Source organism: Hypanus sabinus, chromosome 3 (genome assembly GCF_030144855.1).
Source record: "Hypanus sabinus isolate sHypSab1 chromosome 3, sHypSab1.hap1, whole genome shotgun sequence".
Lineage (NCBI taxonomy): Eukaryota > Metazoa > Chordata > Chondrichthyes > Myliobatiformes > Dasyatidae > Hypanus > Hypanus sabinus.
In genome coordinates, this window is record NC_082708.1 from 130,106,122 (window position 1) to 130,127,203 (window position 21,082).

General features: G+C 48.8%; 1 protein-coding gene across 3 annotated transcripts in view; it reads right to left on the bottom strand.

Moving 5' to 3' along the window:
* The window catches only part of mfsd8 (major facilitator superfamily domain containing 8), a 66,920-nt gene that overhangs the window by 33,683 nt on the left and 12,155 nt on the right, over window positions 1–21,082 (bottom strand). For all 3 annotated transcript variants that reach the window (XM_059965107.1, XM_059965108.1, XM_059965109.1), the window contains 3 exons: window positions 14,077–14,168; window positions 6,598–6,641; window positions 4,853–5,093 (listed from right to left, as the gene is read on the bottom strand). In XM_059965107.1, coding sequence (XP_059821090.1) covers window positions 4,853–5,093; window positions 6,598–6,641; window positions 14,077–14,168 — 377 coding nt within the window. The remainder of the gene's footprint in view (window positions 1–4,852; window positions 5,094–6,597; window positions 6,642–14,076; window positions 14,169–21,082) is intronic.

Sequence of the window (21,082 nt, forward strand, 5' to 3'; positions counted from 1 at the left end):
ATTTATGCTGATTTTGTTAATTTACAGTCAATAAAACACAGCAGTATAAATAACTATCAGAAACTATAGTTTTATAGTACTGTAGTCATATTGATAATGTTCTAATTTGTTCAATATTTTTAAATACGCAATTTGTTACTCAGTTAAATGGTGGTTTGTCTTTATTTTTAAAATCATATCCGCTAAACTTCAGTTCATTGGGGCAGCTGCTTAACTGAGCAAAAATGTAGTGGTCCTGATGTGGCCCAGTTAATTGGCATCCAGTGTATTTCTATAATCTGTTGAGAACTTGTATTGCAAGTTTCATGAAGAAATTCTGTTTCAAAAATTATCTACAACATTGAAACCAGATGTGGAGTACTATCTCAGAAGATCAATTATTGGAGAATAATAACTCAAGAGTTGCAAAGAGATTGTTCATAAGGAGAGATAGGTGTCATGATAGTTACACAAGGAAAAATATTAACAGGACAATCAGGTTGTATAAAACACATGGATTCAAGATCATGCTAAAGTCAAACAAATTTTCCTAACATTACCATGTTAGTTACATGCATTTTTGTCTTCAAAATCCACAATTCAAATATAAGCACATACTGCGACAACCCACTTTCTGCGCAAGCGAACCAGCTCACAAATAGCCAGCGCGCGGGGAGAGACTTTGGTAATGCACCTCTGACATCATTTCCGCCCGGAGAGGGCGGGCGCTAGGGATTAAATGCCAGCACCGCAAAGTTTGAATAGACTAGTCTCGAAATGACTTACCGACTGCGTGTCGTTATTTCAGCGCTGTGTGTAGCACATCGCTACATTGGTGACCTCAACGGTCCAAACAGCATTTGGACCAAAGATGACCGACTCTTCATCTGTTCACGCAGTTTCGCTGAAACAGCCGATTTTCTGGATGCTGCGACCACGCGTATGGTTTAGCCAAACAGAAGCCCATTTCCAGATTCGGCAGATATCTTCTGATTCCACGCTTTACTACCACGTGGTGAGCGCCCTTGACCAGGAGACGGACGCCCAGGTTGCGGATTTCATACAGTCGCCCCCGGAAGAAGGCAAATATGAAGCATTCAAGGCGCTGCTCATTGAGTCCTTTGGCCTCTCACAGCATGAACAGGGTGCCCGCCTGCTTCAACTGGACGGTTTGGGAGACAGACTGCCGTCAGCATTGATGAACGAGATGCTGCCCTGACGGACGGACACAAGCCCTGCCTCATGTTCGAGCAAGCATTCCTAGACCAACTGCCTCAGGACATACATCTGCTGCTGGCCGACGCAGATTTCAGCGACCCCCGGAAGGTGGCGGCCAGGGCAGACGTGCAGTGGAAAGCCAAGAGGGAGAGTGTGGCGTCCGTCGGTCAGATTACCAGGCCACGTGCCCAACAACAGACCAGACCAGGCCCAGCAGGGGGGGCGCACACAACACAGAGGCAGGAGTGAGGAGGACAGTGAACGGAGGTGTTTCTACCACCAGCAGTGGGGCACAAAAGCCCGCCATTGTCACACGCCCTGCAAGGGCCAGGGCCAACTGCCGCTAATGACTATGGCAGCTGGCCACCAGGACAGCCTCTTGTACGTCTGGGGCAAACAGTCGGGACGCCGCTTCTTGGTCAACACCGGAGTGGAAATCAGCGTCTTGCCCCTGACGGGGTACGACACCTGAAACAGGAAGCCAGGACCCACCCTGAGGGCCGCAAACAGCAGCACGATACGGACCTACGGCACCTGCACAGTGCAGCTGCAGTTTGGCGCCAGCCGGTTCACGTGGGACTCCACACTGGCCGCGGAGGCCCAACCACTCCTGGGGTCGGACTTCTTGCAAGCTCACAGCCTGCTGGTCGACTTGCAAGGGAAAAGACTGGTACATGCTGAGACTTTCCAGACGTTCTCCCTGGGTGAAGCCAAGTTGCCAGCCCCACACCTGGACTCCATCACGCTGTCGGACAACGAATTCATCTGAATCCTGGCGTATTTCCCATTGATTCTGGCACCGCAGTTCACGGCAGCCATGCCCAGACACGGGGTACAGCACCACATCCCGACCCAGGGACGACCCCTCCACGCCCGTGCATGAAGGCTCCCCCTGGAAAAGCTCTGCCTGGTGAAGGAGGAGTTCAGGAGGATGGAGAAATTGGGGATCGTACGGAGGTCCGACAGCCCATGGGCCTCCCCCCTGCACATGGTGCCCAAAGCAGCTGGGGGTTGGAGACCATGTGGCAACTAACACAGACTGAACAAGGCTACAACTCCAGACCACAACCCTGTGCTGCACATACAGGACTTTGCAGCAATCCTGCATGGGGCAAGAATCTTTTCCAAAGTAGACCTCGTCCGGGGATACCATCAAATCCCGGTGCACCCTGAAGACATCCCCAAAACAGCACTCATCACCCTGTTCGGCCTGTTCGAGTTCCTCCGAATGCCATTCGGCCTGAAGAATGCCGCACAGACGTTCCAGCGGCTAATGAATGTGGTGGGATGCGACCTGGACTTATCGTTCATCTACTTGGACGACATCCTTATAGCCAGCAGTAGTCGTCAGGAGCATCTGTCCCACCTCTGCCAGCTCTACTCCCGCCTGAGTGATTTCAGCCTCACGATCAACCCGGCCAAATGCCAGTTTGGTCTCGATACTATCGACTTCATGGGCCACAGGATTACCAAAGACGGGGCAACACCTCTGCCCACCAAGGTAGACGCGATCCACCACTTTGCCCAGCTCAACACGGTCAAAGGCCTGCAGGAGTTCGTAGGTATGGTGAACTTCTACCACTGTTTCCTCCCCTCAGCAGCCCGTTATCATGTGCCTGATGTTGGGTAAAGGCAAGGACATTACTTGGGATGAGGAGGCAGCGGCCACTTTCGTTAAAGCCAAGGAAGCATTGGCAGATGCCACGATGCTGGTGCACCCCAGAACAAATGTTCCGACCGCCCTCATGGTGGAAGCATCCGACACAGCAGTCGGTAGGGTGCTGGAGCAGCTCATCGAGGGGCGCTGGCAACCCCTGGCATCCTTCAGCAAGCACCTACGACCACCCGAACTCAAGTACAGTGCTTTCAACTGGGAGCTGTTGGCACTGTATCTGGCAATCCGGCATTTCAGGTACTTCTTAGAAGGCAGGCTGTTCACCGCGTTCACGACCACAAACCGTTGACCTTTGCGTTCACGAGGGTGTCCGATCCCTGGTCAGCTCGCTAGCAGCGATATCTGTCCTACATCTCCGAGTACACGACGGACATCCAGCATGTCTCAGGAAAGGACAACGTCGTGGCGGACGCACTCTCCAGACCAGCTGTCCAGGCCCTGTCCCTGAGGGTGGACTATACAGCACTGACTGAGGCGCAGCAGGCAGACGACAAGATGCCCAGCTACAGGACCGCAGTCACGGATTTGCAGCTGCAGGACTTTCTCGTAGGCCCAGGTGAGAGGACCCTCCTGTGCGACATGGCTACCGGCCAACCTCGCCCCATCGTCCCAGCAGCCTGGAGGCGGCAAGTTTTCCACTCCATACACGGTTTGGCGCACCCATCTATCAGGACAACCGTCCGGCTGGTCTCCAGCAAGTTCGCGTGGCACGGACTTCGCAAGCAGGTCAGTGAATGGGCCAGAACGTGCGCGCAGTGCCGAACAGCCAAAGTGCAGCGGCACACTAAAGCCCCGCCGCAGCAGTACGAACCCACCCACCGGAGGTTCGACCACATTCATGTGGATATCGTGGGCCCCCTACCAGTGTCCCGAGGAGCGTGGTACCTCCTAACTATGGTAGACCGGTTCACGAGGTGGCCAGAGGCAGTCCCGCTCACCAACACATCTGCCAATTCCTGCGCCTGAGCACTGATCACAACCTGGGTAGCATGCTTCGGGTACCGGCCCGCATTACCTCCAACAGAGGCACCCAGTTCACCTCCAGCCTTTGGTCAACTGTGGCCAGCCTGTGGGAACGCAGCTACACCACACTACTGTCTACCACCCACAGTCGAACGGACTAGTGGAATGCTTCCACCGTCACTTGAAGTCGGCTGTCATGGCCTGCCTGAGAGGACCTGACTGGGTGGACGAGCTTCTCTGGGTCCTGCTTGGAATTCGCACAGTGCCCAAAGAGGATCTGCACGCCTCGTCGGCCAAGTTGGTGTATGGTGAGTTCATACCAGCCCCAAGGGGGCAAGAGGACGAACCCACAGCTGTCCTGGACAGGCTATGCGAAAGGCTCGACAACCCGGCCCCCGTACCAACTTCACAGCACGGAAGGACCCCAACCCATGTACCCAAAGACCTGCAGAACTCTAAGTTTGTGTTTGTATGAAGGGGCGGACACTGGCCACCACTACAGTGGCCGTACGAGGGGCCGTTCAAGGTGATCAGCAACAACGGGTCCACATACGTTCTGGACATTGGGGGGGAACGAGGAGGTTTTCACAGTGGACCAACTCAAACCAGCCCATGTGGACTTGGCGCAGCCGGTCGAGGTTCAGGCACCGCGGCGCAGAGGCAGACCTTCCGAACAGAGGCTGATCCAGACTGTGGACATTGGGGGTTGTATCCCGGTTCTGGGGGGGGGGGGGGGGGGGGTTATGTGGCGACCCACTTTCTGCGCAGGTGAACCGGCTCACAAATAGCCAACGCACGGGGAGTGACTTTGGTAATGCACCTCTGACGTCATTTCTGGCGCTAGGGATTGAATAAACTAGTCTCGAAACGACTTAACGACTGCGTGTTGTTATTTCAGCGCTGTGTGTAGCACATCACTACAATACCTGCAATTAAAAGCCTTTACCATATAATTTGTCCATTTTGCTTATATTCAGTGTACAATTACTAAGAGTTTTCACATGAAATAGGTCTTACCTGCTCCAAATCCAACAAACGCTCGTGCAAACAGCATATAGTACTTATTATGAGATGGTGGGGCATGTGCATAGCCATACAGTATGTTTGCTGCTACATTAATCAAAATTGAGATAACAAGAGGTTCCCTTCTTGGCCTGTAGTTGGACCATGCACCGAACAGTATAGATGCAATCATCTGCCCCAAGCTGTAAACTGCAATAACCCATCCAAGAAAAGTTGCATTTGCAGTCTTATCCACCTGCAAGCAAAAAGCGCATGGCTATGATTACCAACTCTGTGTGAATAACTCAAATCAAGCCCAAATTAATTGGCTTTAACTACTAAACGTCCTCCCATCATCCCAAAATCATCTACTTCTTTAAACAAATTGTTTAATAATTGTCCTCTTAACATGGGTAGTCTACTATTAATGTCCTAACTCTATTTCATTCCCAATCTAATTTATCACCTAAAAATATTCCTCGTTCATTCATAGTACCAGGGTTGTCACAGTGAGAAGGAAAATGCCTCTACAAGGAATCTTAAAGAGCAATGAACTAATGCTTTAAAAGCCCCACTACAAAATTCGAAATGTCTTCTTTTATAAATACAGTGCATTCTCTGCCTTCAACGGGATGCTGTTGCATAAATGAGAGCTGCATAATTGCTCAAAAAAATCATTATTGCAGATTACCCCACACTAGTATTTTATGCATCGGACTCAGCTGTGGCACAAATAATCTAAACATAAACCTTTAAATAAATTGCAGAACAATGTAATCTCCCTCCTTTAAGTAACAATGTCTTGCACTGTAATTTAGTTGGAAATTGCTTAATACCCTTAGAAACTTTTGCAAGCTGCTTGAGAATTCCAGATGCTTAAATATCAGTTAGTAACTGTTTACTGTATTCCTCAATTAAATTATCCAATCTTGAGCATTCAGACTCAAATATTTTGTTTCTTGAGGAATTTCATGATGTTTTCATATAATCAATGAAATATGACTGGCCACAAAATGTCAATTTTTGTTAAAGGAAGCATTCATATGTTACCACTTATAAGACAAATCTATCAGAAAATAGGGGAGATACACTAAAGGCAATAAAAGACAATGGCCGAGATTTATAGAATTCTTTATGACTTCAGGATATCTTGACACATTTTTTGAGTCAATGAAGTACTTCTCGAATTATAGCTGCTCTAATAATATATGAAAAGGTGGCAGCCAATTAAACATCAATTATTGCCTGATTCAAACGACAGCTGTGCAGTGTTCACTCACAACAAGAGGGATGCTTGACTCCTTAATCTTCCAGCTTAGAGGTAAGAATATTACAGAATTCCTTAAATAGACCTATTCTGAAACAGATACAGAGCAATGCAGCTATGGCAATCTATTTTATTCAGTATTGTACAGTCATGGGATCAACAGAGTCTGAATAACTCAAAACACATCAAAAAATAATTAATCTTAATCATGTTAGTGATTCCAAATATCTTCCCATCTATATTGCATCCTTTGTTTGATTAAAAAATTGTTTAATAATAGTCATATAATCTGGGTAGCCTAGCACTAATATTCTATCACCATTTACTTTTAATTCTCATTATTTATTATCAGGTAGTATTCATTATTCACTGCAGTGGGACCATCATGTTGATTGACAAAAGGAAAATGCCTCGTGACATAAGTAACCTTAAAGACCCCCCTACAAAAGTATTCCTTTAAACCAAGATTATTAAGAAAAAAAAAATCACTAACCTTTTGTAGAAATGGCCAAATTGAAGAGACGACAATTGAGAAACCTGCAGGAAAAGTATTTTTTATCACACAGAGCCAGCAGTTTTTTTCCCAACACAATATGCTTCAACAAATGATAAATAATCACTGTAAAACTTTTACTTTACATCTCAAGTTATATATTTTTTAAAAAGATCTCCATCTTCATTTTACAAAAATAACCTACTTATCCTTCAAATGAGAAAACCTGCAGATGCTGGAATTCTAAGGAACATACACAAAATTTTTTGAAGTGGAACAAGGCAGTGGGAGAGCACCTAAGGATTTCCAGCGGGAAGACATTTTGAGTTCTCGGCGGAAGAGAGAGGCCAGACTGCGCACTGTGACGTTAGCCAGTTGAGCGCAAACAGTTTAAAAAGAAGGCAGCCATATCCAGAGGGCAGCGTTGGGAGCAGGCAGTGGAGTGAGAGGCAGCAGTGTGAAAGGACTTTGGCGGTAATGGGACAAGGTGAGGCAGTTGTTGATTGTGTGAGGCCAGTTTTCTGTGGTCGGTGTCAGATGTGAGAGGTCCTGGAGTCTCCCGGTGTCCAGGGCAGCCACATTTGCACCCAGTGCATCGAGATGCAACTCGTAAGGGTCTGTGTTAGGGAACTGGTGCTGCAACTTGATGACCTTTGTCTGGTTAGGGAGAGTGAGGAGGTGATAGAGAGGAGTTACAGACAGGAGGTCACTCCGGGGCCATGGGGGACAGAGAAATGGGTCACAGTCAGGAGAGGGAAGGGGAAGAGTCAGGTACTAGAGAGTACCCCTGTGGCTGTACCCCTTGACAATAAGTACTCCTGTTTGAGTACTGTTGGGGGGAACAGCCTACCTGGGGGAAGCAACAGTGGCCGTCTCTCTGGCACTGAGTATGGCCCTGTGGCTCAGAAGGGTAGGGAAAGGAAGAGGAAGGCAGTAGTGATAGGGGACTCTATAGTCAGGGGTTCAAACAGGTGATTCTGTGGACACAGAAAAGAAACTCGGATGGTAGTTTGCCTCCCAGATGTCAGGTTCCGGGATGTTTCTGATCACGTCTAAGATATCCTGCGGTGGGAGGGAGAACAGCCAGAGGTCATGCTACATATTGGTATGAATGACATAAGTAGGAAAAGGGAAGAGGTCCTGAAAGAAGACTACAGGGATTTAGGAAGGAAGTTGAAAAGCAGGACCTCAAAGGTAGTAATCTCGGGATTACTACTTGTTCCACGTGACAGTGAGTATAGAAATAGAATGAGGTGGAGGATAAATGCGTGGCTGAGGGATTGGAGCAGGGGGCAGGGATTGAGATTTCTGGATCATTGGGACCTCTTTTGGGGCGGGTGTGACCTGTACGAAAAGAACGGGTTGCACTTGAATCCCAAGGCGGGCAGGTTTGATAGAGCTGTTGGGGAGGGTTTAAACCAGTTTGGCAGGAGGGTGGGAATCAGAATGTGAGTGCAGGGATTAAGGTAGGACAAGGGCATGATGCTAAGAGTTCTGAGTTGATGAGGAAGAACAGGCAGGGGACAGAACATAATTGTAGCCGGTTAAAGGGGTTGAAATGTGTCTATTTCAATAATAGGAGTATTAGGAACAAGGAGGATGAACTTAGCGTATGGATTAATATGTGGAACTACGATGTTGTGGCCGTTACTGAAACATGGTTGGAGGAAGGGCAGGATTGGATGATGCAGGTCCCGGGGTTCAGGTGTTTTAAAAGGAATAGGATAGGGGGTAGAAAAAAGGGGGGAGTGGCATTGCTGGTCAGGGATAGTATCACGGCTGTAGAAAGTGAGGACGCTGCAGAAGGAGTGTCCACGGAGTCAGTCTGGGTGGAAGTCAGAAATAGGAAGGGATCAATCACTGTACTGGGAGTAGTCTATAGGCCCCCAAATAGCCCTCGGGACACTGAGGAGCAGATAAGCAGGCAGATTTTAGAATGGTGCAGGAAATACAGGGTAGTAGTTATGGGTGATTTCAGCTTCCCTCATATTGATTAGTACCTCCTGAGTGCAAGGGGGATAGATGGGGCTGAACTTGTCAGGTGTATTCAAGAAGGATTCCTGACACAGTATGTGGACCGGCTGACCAGAGGAGAGGCTATACTGGATCTAGTTCTGGGTAATGAACCTGGTCAGGTGACAGAACTCTTAGTCGGGGAGCATTTTGGTGAGAGTGACCACAACTCCCTTAGCTTCAGCATAGCTATGGAAAGGGATAAGATCAGATGAAATAGTAAAGTGCTTAACTGGGGAAGAGCTAACTTTAAAGGGATGAGGCAGGAACTAGAGAGAGTAAACTGGAAACAGATGTTCAAAGGGGAAAGCACAGAAGTAATGTGGGAGAAGTTTAGGGACCACTTGAGCTGGGTTCAGGATAGGTTTGTCCCACTGAGGCAAGAAAAAAATGGTAGAAAAAGGGAACCGTGGCTGACAAAACATGTCGAAACACTGAGGCAACTTGTCAAGAGGAAAAAGGAAGCATATGTTAGATACAAGAAGCAGGAAGTAGGAGGGGCTTATGAGAAATATAGGGTAGCCAGGAAGGAGCTAAAGAAAGGACTTAGGAGAGCTCAAAGGGGGCATGAGAAGGACTTGGCATCTAGGATTAAGGAGAACCCCAAGGCGTTCTATGCGTATGTGAAGAATTGGAGGATGACGAGAACGAAGGTGAGACCACGAAAGGATAAAGAGGGCAACATGTGCCTGGAAGCAGAGTTTGGGGAGGTCCTAAATGAATACTTTGCTTCAGTATTCATAAATGAAAAGGATCTTGATCAGGATGAGGTCGAAGTACAGTGTGCTGGACAATGTGGAGATTAAGGAAGAAGAAATGCTGGAACTTCTTAAAGACATTAAGACTGATAAATCCCCAGGGCCGGATATGATACACCCCAGGTTGTTGTGGGAATTGAAAGAAGAGATCGCAGGAGCATTAACTATGATCTTTGAATCCTCTTTGGCTGCAGGGGAAGTGGTAGAAGACTGGAGAACGGCAAATGTAGTTCCCTTGTTTACAAAAGGTAATAGGGAGAAACCTGGGAACTATAGACCAGTGAGTCTTACGTTGGTGGTATGCAAACTACTGGAAAGGATTCTTAAGGATAGGATCTACGAACATTTGGAGAAATACAGTCTACTCATGGATAACCAACATGGCTTTGTGAAGGAAAGATTGTGCCTCACGAGCCTAATTGAGTTTTTTGAAGGGGTTGTGGCGACCCATTTCCTGGCACATCCGAACCGGCTCACAATTAGATAGCACAGAGCTTTGGAGCCTCTGCGCCACGGGGGGCAGGTTGAGGGAGGCTTAAAAGTGAGGCTGAGGATTTCGAATAAAGTTTTTCCTTCGACTGCAGTTACCGACTCCGTGTCGTAATTTTAGCGCTGCGTGTAGCACACCGCTACAGGGTAACAAAAGAAATTGATGAGGGTAGGACAGTGGATGTGGTCTACATGGACTTTAACAAAGCATTTCACAAGGTCCCTCATGAGAGACTCATCCAGAAAGTCACGAGGCATGGGATAAGTGGAACCTTGGCTGTTTGGATAAAAAAATTGGCTTAAAGGAAGAAAGCAGAGGGTAGTTGTGGAAGGAAAGTACTCTGCCTGGAGGTCGGTGACTAATATAGTGACACAGGGATCTGTCCTGGGACCCCTGCTATTTGTGATTTTTATAAATGACCTGGATGTAGAGGCGGAAGGATGGGTGAGTAAATTTGCGGATGACACTAAGATTAGAGGAGTTGTGGATGGAGCTGTAGGTGGTCGAAGGTTACAAGAGGATATAGACAGGCTGCAGAGTTGGGCAGAAAAATGGCAGATGGAGTTCAATCTGGACAAGTGTGAGGTGATGCATTTTGGAAGGACAAACCAGAAGACTGAATACAGGATTAATGGTCAGTTACTTAAGAGTGTGGATGAACAAAGGGACCTTGGGGTTCAAATCCATACATCCCTCAAGGTCGCTGCACAGGTTGATAGGGCAGTTAAGAAGGACTATAGGATGCTAGGCTTCATTAACAGGGGGATTGAGTTCAAGAGTAGAGAGGTGCTATGGAGAGGGTGCAGAGGAGATTTACCAGGATGTTGCCTGGATTGGAGAACAAGTCATATGAAGCAAGGTTAGCAGAGCTGGAACTTTTCTCTTCAGAGCATAGAAGAATGAGAGGGGGCTTGATAGGTCTACAAGATTATGAGAGGCATAGATAGGGTGGATAGTCAGTACCTGTTTCCCAGGGCACCAGTAGCAAACACCAGAGGGCATAGGTACAAAATTAAGGGAGGGAAGTTTGGGGGGGGGGGGGGGGGACATCAGGGGTAAGTTTTTTTTTTACACAGAGGGTTGTGAGTGCCTGGAATGACTTGCCAGGGATGGTGGTGGAGGCTAATACATTAGGGATATTTAAGAGCCCCTTGGACAGGCACACAGATGAAAGAAAAATGGAGGGTTATGAGGTAATGTGGGTTTAGTACTTTTTTTTAAGGATTATATGGGTCGGCACAACATGGAGGGCTGAAGGGCCTGTACTGTGCTGTAGTGTTCTATGGTTCTAATACTGGAGGAACTCACAGCAAGCTAGGCAGCAAATACGGGAAAGAGTAAATAGGCAACAGTTTGGTCTGAGACACTTCAACGGGACTGGAAAAAAGGATGAGAAGTTAGAGCAAAAGGTGAGAGGAGGGGACAAAGTACACGGTGATAGATGATAGAAGAAACTGGGCGGGGGGGAATGGGTGAACTGGAGTTGGGAAGTTGATACGTGAAAGAGAAAAAGGGCTGGAGGTGGGGAATCTGATGGGAGCAGGTAGAAGACCATGGAAGAATTGGGGAGGTGTCCCAGAGAGAGGAGATAAGCAGGTAAGAAGAGAGGGAAACAGAAATGGGGAATGGGTGTGGGGGGGGGGAGAAATTACCAGAAGTTCGAAAAAAAATCGATGTTCACGCCATCAGGGTGGAAGCTACCCAGACTGAATATAGTGTTACTCCTCCAACCTGAGTGTGGCCTCATTGCAGCAGGCCACAGACTGACATGTTGGAAAGGGAATGAGAAGTAGAAATGAAATGGGAGGCCACCAGGAGATCTCACTTTTTCTGGCAGACAGAGCATAGGTGCTTGGTGAAGCTGTCTCCCAATCTACGCTGGGTTTCACTGATATACAAGAGGCCACACTAGAAGCACCAGATACAGTAGATGACGTCAACAGACCCACAGGTGAAGTGTCACCTCACCTAGAAGGACTGTTAGGGTCCCTGAATGGTAGCGAGGGAGAGGTGTAGAGGCAGGTATGGCACTTGTTCTGCTTGCAAGGATAAGTACCAGGAGGGAGATCAGTGGGGAAAGATGAATAGACAAGGGAGTCGCTCCTTTCTGTAAGGAGTGATCCTTACAGAAAGTGGAAGGGGGGAGGGAAAGATGTGCTTGGTGGTGGGATCCCACTGGAGATGGCGGATGTAACAGAGAATTATGTGCTGTACATGGAGGTCACTGGGTGGTAGGTAAAGACAAGAGGAGCCCTATCCCTGGTGGGGTGGCAGGAAGATGGGGTAATGGCAGACATACATGAAATGGAAGAGATGTGGATGAGGACAGTGTTGATGGTGGAGGAAGGAAAGCCCTTTCTTTGAAGGAGAAGGACATCTCATTAGTTCTGGAATGAAAAGCCTCATCCTGAGAGCAGATGCGGGAAAGACAGAGGAACTGAGAGAAGGGGAGGGCATTTACCACAAGTGACAGGGTGGTAAAAGGGATAGTCCAGGTAGCTGTGAGAATCAGGAGGTTTATAAAAGGTATCAGTAGATAAACTGCCATACCTGTCCCTACACCTCCTCCCTCAGTCCTATTCAGGCCCAAACAGTCCTTTCAGTTGAGGCGACACTTCACCTGTGAGTCTGTTGGGGACATCTACTGTTGCCAGTGCTCCCGGTGTGGCCTCCTGTATATCTGAGAGACTCGATGTAGATTGGGAGACCACTTCACCGAGCACCTACGCTCAATCCGCCAGAAAAAATGGGATCTCCCAGTGGCCACCCACTTCAATTCTACTTTTAGCTCTCATTCCGACACAACAGTTCATGGCATCTCTATTGCCGTGATGAGGCCAAACTCAGGTTGGAGGAGCAACACCTTATATTCCTTCTGGGTAGCCTCCAACCTCGTGGCATAAACTGAGATTTCTTAAACTTCTGGTAATTACTCCCCTCCCCCTTCACTATTCCTGATTCTCATTTCCCTCTCCCAGCTTATCTCCTTACCTGCCCATCATCTCCCTCTGTTGCTCCTCCTCCTTTTGATCATGGTCTTCTACCCTTTCTTATCAGTTTTCCCCTTCTCCAGCCCTTTATCTCTTTCACCTATCAACTTCCTAGCTCTTTACTTCACCTCTCCTCCCCCCTCCCAGTTTCACCAACCACCTTGTACTTCTTCTTTCCCTCCCCTATCTTCTTGCCCTGACACCTCACACTTTTTTCTAGTGCTGATGAAGGGTTTTGGCCTGAAACATCAGCTGATTAATAATCTCTTATTTTCATTGATCAGCTACCCATTGATCTTTTCCAATGGAAAAAATACTTTCAAGCAAATTTGTTCAGATATTCATGATATTCTCTTCCAACATTATTTCAACTATTATTGTCAAGTTAATTTGCAAGCAAGCAACTACACTCCTGCCTTCCATCACTTCTGTCTAGGACAAGCTACAAGGAAGTGATTAAGAATGACACAGTAACAACTTCTTTTCTAATCATATTTCCCGAAGCCACCTTCCTACTGAAGCTATGTGAATCAAAATGGTGGATAAAATTACAGTCCTGTTTAAAACCTACGAAAAAATTAATAACAGCAGAATACTGATAATTAAGCAAAATGACAAAACATCAAGCAGAATCCTGCAAACGAAGCAGGAAGGTCAGGAGGGAGAGATAACTATTAGAACTATTAAGGAAATAACTATTCCCCTCAGAAAGCTCCACATATACCAAAGTGCTGATGTAAGGTTAGTGTCTGCCAATTCACTAAACTGGAAAAAGGGCAAAGGGAAAAAATATATTTTTTTTAAAAATGAGAATGAAATGGTTAGATAACAAAAATCAAAAACAAACTGACAAAATCCTAAATTAACTCAGCAGGCCAAGCAGAATCTATGGAAAAATGTACAGTCGATGTTTTGGGCCGAGACCCTTCAGCAGGAGATGCTGCCTGGCCTGCCAAGTTCCTCCAGCATTTTGTGTGCTTTGCTTGGATTGCCAGCATCTCAGATTTTCTCTTGTTTGAAAAAAAAATTGACAGTGAAATATCGTTTCATGGTTTTTTGAGAAACTAACTTTGAAGCAATATGTTACTACTAAAATGAGATGAATATAAATACATATCAATTAAATGCAATTTTCATCATTCTATTCAAGTGTAGTCCACAAAAAGTTTCATGACTAATAATGTCCTCACTTTTTAGTTGAGTGGTTATCTCTGAGTGCAACACCCACCTATACTGCTGAAAAACATAGTAAGATACATGACCCGGATTGACCTCCAGCGACTTCGATTTTCCTGCAGCAACTCAATTGGAATGCCTTCACTGCAAAATAAAACAATCATTTATCTTTAAGTATCAATTTGCTATTCACGCAATTAAGCTTTTGTGCATGGTATTTAAATTTTAAAACAAGCAACACCATCAGATTGTTCAAAGTCCTGTGGCGACCCACTTCCTAGCGCACTCAAACCGGATCACAAATCGCCAGCGCACCGGCATAAAGGCCAGTCCCAAAAGGGCGCCAAGTCTGCTTCACCAACAAGGGGAAAAGCCCGCATGGGACTGTGAATACGTGCCCCCGACAGCATCCGTGCCTGGGGAGGGCGGGATCAGGAAGGCTTTAAAGCGAGGCCGCAAAGTTCAAATAAAATCTTTTTGTAACTGCAGTTCACCGACTCCGTGTCGTTATTGCAGCGCTGCGTGTAGCACACCGCTACAATTGGTGACCCCGACGGCCCAAAACGATATTTGGGCCAAAGATGACCGACACCGCATCTGTTCATGCAGTTTCGTTGAAACTGCCAAGCTTCTGGACGCTGCGACCTCACCTATGGTTCCAGCAAGCAGAAGCCAAATTCCACGTTTGGTAGATAACCTCGGAGGACACACGTTACTACTACGTGGTGAGCTCCCTCGACCAGGACACAGCGGCCCAGGTTGAGGAGTTCATACAGTCTCCCCCAGCGGATGGCAAGTACACGGGATTCAAAGCCCTGCTCATAAGGACTTTCGGACTCTCACGGCGCGAGCGGGCTGCCCGCTTACTGCACCTGGATGGCTTGGGAGACAGACCTCCATCGGCTTTAATGAATGAGATGTTGTCTCTGGCCGGAGGACACAAGCCCTGCCTCATGTTTGAGCAGGCACTCCTGGAGCAGCTGCCTGAGGACATACGCCTGCTGCTGTCCACCGCGGATTTCAGTGACCCCCGGAAGGTGGCAGTCTGGGCGGACTTGCTGTAGAACGCCAAGAAGGTGAGTAGGGCGTCTGTCGCACAGATCACCAGGCCATGCTCCCAGCAGCAGACCAGACCCAGCAGCAGAGCCCACTAGCCCCAGAGGGAGGGGTGAGGAGACCAACAAACAATGGTGCTTCTACCACCAGCAGCGGGGCGCAGAAGCCCGCCGCTGTCGCCCGCCCTGCAAGTTCCCAGGAAACGCCAGGGCCAGCCGCCACTGATGGCTACGGCGGCTGGCCATCGGGATAGCCTCCTGTATGTGTGGGACAAGTGGTCCGGACGCCGTTTTTTAGTCGACACCGGTGCCGAGATCAGCATCTTACCTCCAACGAGTTACGACACCCGCAACAGGGCACCGGGTCCCACCTTGAGGGCCGCGAACGGCAGCACAGTAAGGACCTACGGCACCCGTACGGTGCAGCTACAGTTCGGCTCCAGCCGGCTCACATGGGACTTCACACTGGCCACCGTAGCCCAACCACTTCTGGGTGCGGATTTTTTGCGGGCTCACAGCCTACTGCTCGACCTGCCGAGGCAGAGACTGGTCCACGCCGAGACCTTTCAGATGTTCTCCGAGTGAAGCCCAGTTGCCAGCCCCACAGCTCAACTCCATCACGCTATCCGACAACGACTTCAGAGTCCTGGAAGATTTCCCATCGGTTCTGGCACCGCAGTTCACAGCAGCCATGCCCAGACATGGCGTACAGCACCACATCCCGACACGGACCATCCCTCCACGCCCGTGCTCGAAGGTTTCCCCCGGACAAGCTCCGACTGGCGAAGGAGGAATTCAAGAGGATGGAGGAATTGGGGATCATACGGCGGTCCGACAGCCCATGGATCTCCCCCCTGCACATGGTGCCCAAAGCAACAGGGGGCTGGAGACCATGCGGTGACTACCGCAGGCTGAACGAGGCTGCAACACCGGACCGCTACCCTGTGCCGCACATTTATGACTTTGCAGCAAACCTGCACGGCGCACGGATTTTCTCCAAGGTAGACCTCGTCCAGGGATAGCATCAAATCCTGATGCAACTGGACGACATCTCCAAAATGGCACTCATCACCCCGTTCGGCCTTTTCGAGTTCCTCTGCATGCCGTTCAGCATGCATGAAGAATGCCGCACAGACGTTTCAGCGGTTAATGGACACGGTGGGATGCGACCTGGACTTCACTTTCATCTATTTGGACGACATCCTCATAGCCAGCAGCAGTCGTCAGGAGCATCTGTCCCACCTCCGTCAACTCTACGTTGTGAATACGGCCTGACAATCAACCCGGCCAAATGCCAGCTCGGGCTCAACACAATCGACTTCCTGGGCCACAGGATCACTACAGACGGGGCAACCCCTCTGCCCGCTAAGGTAGACGCAGTCCACCATTTCCCCCGACCCACCACAATCAAAGGCCTTCAGGAATTTGTGGGTATGGTAAATTTCTACCACCGCTTCCTCCTTTCAGCTGCCCGAATCATGCGCCTCCTGTTCGCCCTGATGTCGGGTCCAGACAAGGACATTACCTGGGATGAGGAGTCCACTGCTGCTTTCATTAAAACGAAAGAAGCCTTGGCAAATGCCGCAATGCTAGTGCACCCCAGAATGGACGTCCCTACCACCCTCACAGTGGACGCATCTAACACGGCAGTCAGTGGGGTACTGGAACAACTCATCGAGGGTCGCTGGCAACCCCTGGCGTTTTTCAGCAAACACCTGCGACCACCCGAGCTCAAATACAGTGCTTTTGACTGGGAACTGTTGGCGCTATACCTGGCAATCCGGCATTTCAGGAACTTCTTAGAAGGTAGGCCCTTCACCGCGTTCACGGTCTACAAGCCGCTTACCTTTACGTTCACGAAGGTGTCCAATCCCTGGTCATCCCGCCAGCAGCGCCATCTGTCCTACATCTCTGAATACACGATGGATGTCCGGCACATCTCGGATAAGGATAATGCCGTGGTGGACGCGCTCTCTCGCCCTACCATTCATGCCCTTTCCCAAGGGGTAGCCTTTGAGGCGCTGGCAGAGGCGCAGCAGGCAGACAAGGAGATCCAGAGTTACAGAACCGCAGTCTCTGGTTTGCAGCTCCAGGACCTCCCCGTAGGCCCAGGTGAGAGGACCCTACTCTGTGACGTCGCCACCGACCGGCCCCGTCCGGTCATCCCCGCAGCGGCACATTTTCAACTCCATTCATAACTTAGCACACCCCTCTATCAGGACAACCGTCCGGATGGTCTCCAGCAGGTTCGTTTGGCACGGACTCTGCAAGCAAGTCAGTGAATGAGTCAAAACGTGCATGCACTGCCAGACGGCCAAGGTGCAGCGGCACACCAAAGCTCTGCTGCAGCAGTTCCACCCCACCCACCGGCGTTTCGACCACATTCATGTGGATATCGTGAGCCACTTGCCAGTGTCGCACAGAGCGCGGCACCTCCTCACTATTGTGGACCGGTTCACAAGATGGCCAGAGGCAATCCCGTTCACCAACACCACCTCCGAATCTTATGCCCGGGCACTGATCGCCACCTGGGTATCCCGCTTTGGTGTACCGGCCCACATTACCTCCGACAGAGGTGCCCAGTTCACCTCCGGCCTGTGGTCAGCTATGGCCAGCCTTTTGGGGACACAGCTGCATCACACAACTGCCTACCACCCACAGTCTAACGGCCTGGTGGAGCATTTCCACCGTCACCTAAAGTCAGCTCTCATGGCCCACCTGAGAGGAGCTAACTGGGTGGACGAGCTTCCCTGGGTCCTGCTTGGCATCTGCACGGCGCCCAAAGACAATCTGCACACCTCGTCGGCCGAGTTGGTGTATGGCGCACCCCTGGTCATACTGGGGGAGTTCATACCAGCCCCAAGGGGGCACGAGGAGGAACCCGCAGCATTCCTGGGCAGACTACGCGAGAGGCTCGGCAACCTGGCCCCCATACCCACTTCGCAGCATGAGCAGAACCCGACCTGCGTACCCAAAGACCTGCAGAACTGTAAGTTTGTGTTTGTACGAAGGGGCGGGCATCGGCCACCGCTATAGCGGCCCTACGAAGGGCCATTTACAGTGATCAGGAACAACGGGTCCACGTTCGTGCTGGATGTTGGGGGGAGAGAGGAGGTTTTCACGGTGGACCGACTCAAACTGGCCCATGTGGACATGGTGCAACCGGTCAAGTTTCAGGCACCGCGGCGCAGAGGCAGACCTCCCAAACAGGGTCCGGCCTAGACTGTGGACATTGGGGGGGTGTATTGCCGGTTCTGGGGGGGGGGGGGGGTTATGTGGCGACTCACTTCCTAGCGCACTCAAACTGGCTCACAAATAGCCAGCACGCCGGCATAAAGGCCAGTCCCAAAAGGGCGCCAAGTCTGCTTCATCAACAAAGAGAAAAGCCCGCGCAGGACTGTGAATACGTGCCCCCTACAGCATCTGCACCCGGGGAGGGCGGGATCAGGAAGACTTTAAAGTGAGGCCGCGAAGTTCGAATAAAATCTTTTTGTAACTGCAGTTCACCGACTCCGTGTCGTTATTTCAGCACTGCATGTAGCACACCGCTACAGTCCTATATTTTAGTAAAACAGCCTAACGATAGATATACATCATTCAGATCTGTTCGGGGGAAAGGATGGAAGAAAAAGTGTATCAAAATTACTCAGGTCTAGATACATATTACATTGTTTCACCACACATCCACAATTACTCTTACCAAATTACTTCAACTATTATTGGAAAACAAAACAGAAGATCAATGTACTAATGGGATTAGAACATAGATTACAGCACAGGACAGGCCCTTCAGCCTACAATGTTTGCTTCAGTCAAAGGAAACTAATCCTCAGCATACACAATCCATATCTCTCCGTTCGTATCATATTCATGAACCTGCCTAAGTACCTGTATCCAGAGAGCCGTGCCTGTCATGTCACAGCACTGCCCTCACCTGGTCGGAGGTCACACCACATGCCAGTCAACATTTCACCCCTCCCAACTAATTAATGCACACTTAATCATTGGCCACCTTAATTGGATTAACTCGTCTAGCACCAAGCCGTGCCCCCCCCCCCCCCCCGCCCGGCGTATCACCTGGACTGGACTCTCCAGACCCCTGACCTATAAAGGGTGTTGCATGTGCTTGGCTCACTCTCTTTTTGCCAACCTTGAGGGACCACCCTGCTTCACTCCAGGCTAAACACTGCAGAACAGCGCTGGAGACATGTGGTGAGCCGTGCATTGAATAGGGTTTTGGGAGCGTTTATTTGTCGTCCCTGTAACAGAGAGCCACACCTGCCCAAGTCAAGGGGTGGCAGGTATCACAGTTACTTTTTCCTTGCTTGTATGTGTACCTGTACTCTGTCCCCACACCATTTTCCCGTGTATTGTACTGCCAACTCAACTTTTCCCACGCTCGTCTATTCTAAGTGCGTTTGTGCGAATATTGTAGCCACTTGTGTTGTTTCCAAGCTTTTCACCCCTTGTAAATAAACTCCTTATTAAAACTGTGTGTCTGAAGTCCTTGCCTCTGAGACCCAAAGAATCTGTCTCATTTCCATCACAACATTACCCCTTAAACTCCACGATCACATCTGTTTCTATCATCATCCATGACAGCGTGTTCCAGAGCACCCAAAGTTCTGCAAAAAACCTGCCCCACATCTCTCCTTTAAACTTTTCCCCACTCTCCTTAAATCGACATCCTGTAGAATTTGACTTTTCTACCCTAAGGCAGATAAAGATTAACTTTATTTATCGCATGTACATTGAAACATATGGTAAAATGTGTTCTTTGTTTCAACATCCAACACAGTCTGAGATATGGTGGGGGTAGCCCACCGTGCTACAGCACAAACATAGCATGCCCACAACTTACTAACCCAAACTCATGACTTTGAAATGTGGGAGAAAACCAGAGCACCTGGAGGAAAACCACACATTCATGGGGAGAACATACAAACTCCTAAAGAGTGGCGGGAATTAAACCCCGATTTTACAGCTAGTGCAGTAAAGCATTACACTACCATGCTGTCCTAGTACAGACCAACTACCTACCACATCTAGGTCTCTCATAACTTTATAAACTTCTATCACATCTCTCCTCAACCTCCAATGGTCCAGAGAAAACAATCCAGTTTTCAAATGGGAGGCTGGCCAAGAAGGTTCAATGGTCTGGCATTCAAGATGAAGTAGTAAATTGGATTATACTGTGGTTTTGCAGGAGAAGCCAGAGTGGTAGTAGATGCAACACACACGAAATGCTGGTGGAACGCAGCAGGCCAGGCAGCATCTATAGGGAGAAATGCTGTCAACGTTTCGGGCCGAGACCCTTCATCAGGTAGTAGATGGCTGCCTCTCTGACTGGAGATCTGTAACAAGTGGTATGCCACAGGGATCAGTGCTGGGTCCATCACTGTTTGGAATCTATATCAACAATCTGGATGATTCTGTAGTAAATTGGATCAACAAAGTTGCAGATGATACCAAGATCAGGGGTGGAGAGGACAGCAAGGAAGGCTATCAAAGCTTGCAATGGGATCGGGCCAGCTGGAAAAATAGGCTGAAAAATGGCAGATGGAATTTACTGCAGAAAAATGTGAAGTGTTGCAGTTTAAAAGGACTAACCAGGGTAGCACTTACACGGTGAGCAGTAGGACACCAAGGAGTGACGCAGAAGAGAGAGATCTGGAAGTACCCATGATTCCTTAAAAGCAGCATCACAGATAGATTGGGTTGTAAAGAGAGCTTTTGACATATTGGCCTTCATAAATCAAAGTATTGAGTTCAGAAGCTGAGATATTTTGTTGAAGTTGTACAAGATGTAGGTGAGGCCTAATTTGGAGTGCTGCATGCAATTCTAGCCACTTAATTATAGGAAACATATCAATAAGATTGAAAGAGTAAAGAGAAAATTAACAGTATGTATGAGATACCTGAGTTTTAGGGAAAGGTTGAACAGGTTATGACTTTATTCCCTGCAGCGTAGGAGAATGAGGGGAGATATGACCCTTACAAAAT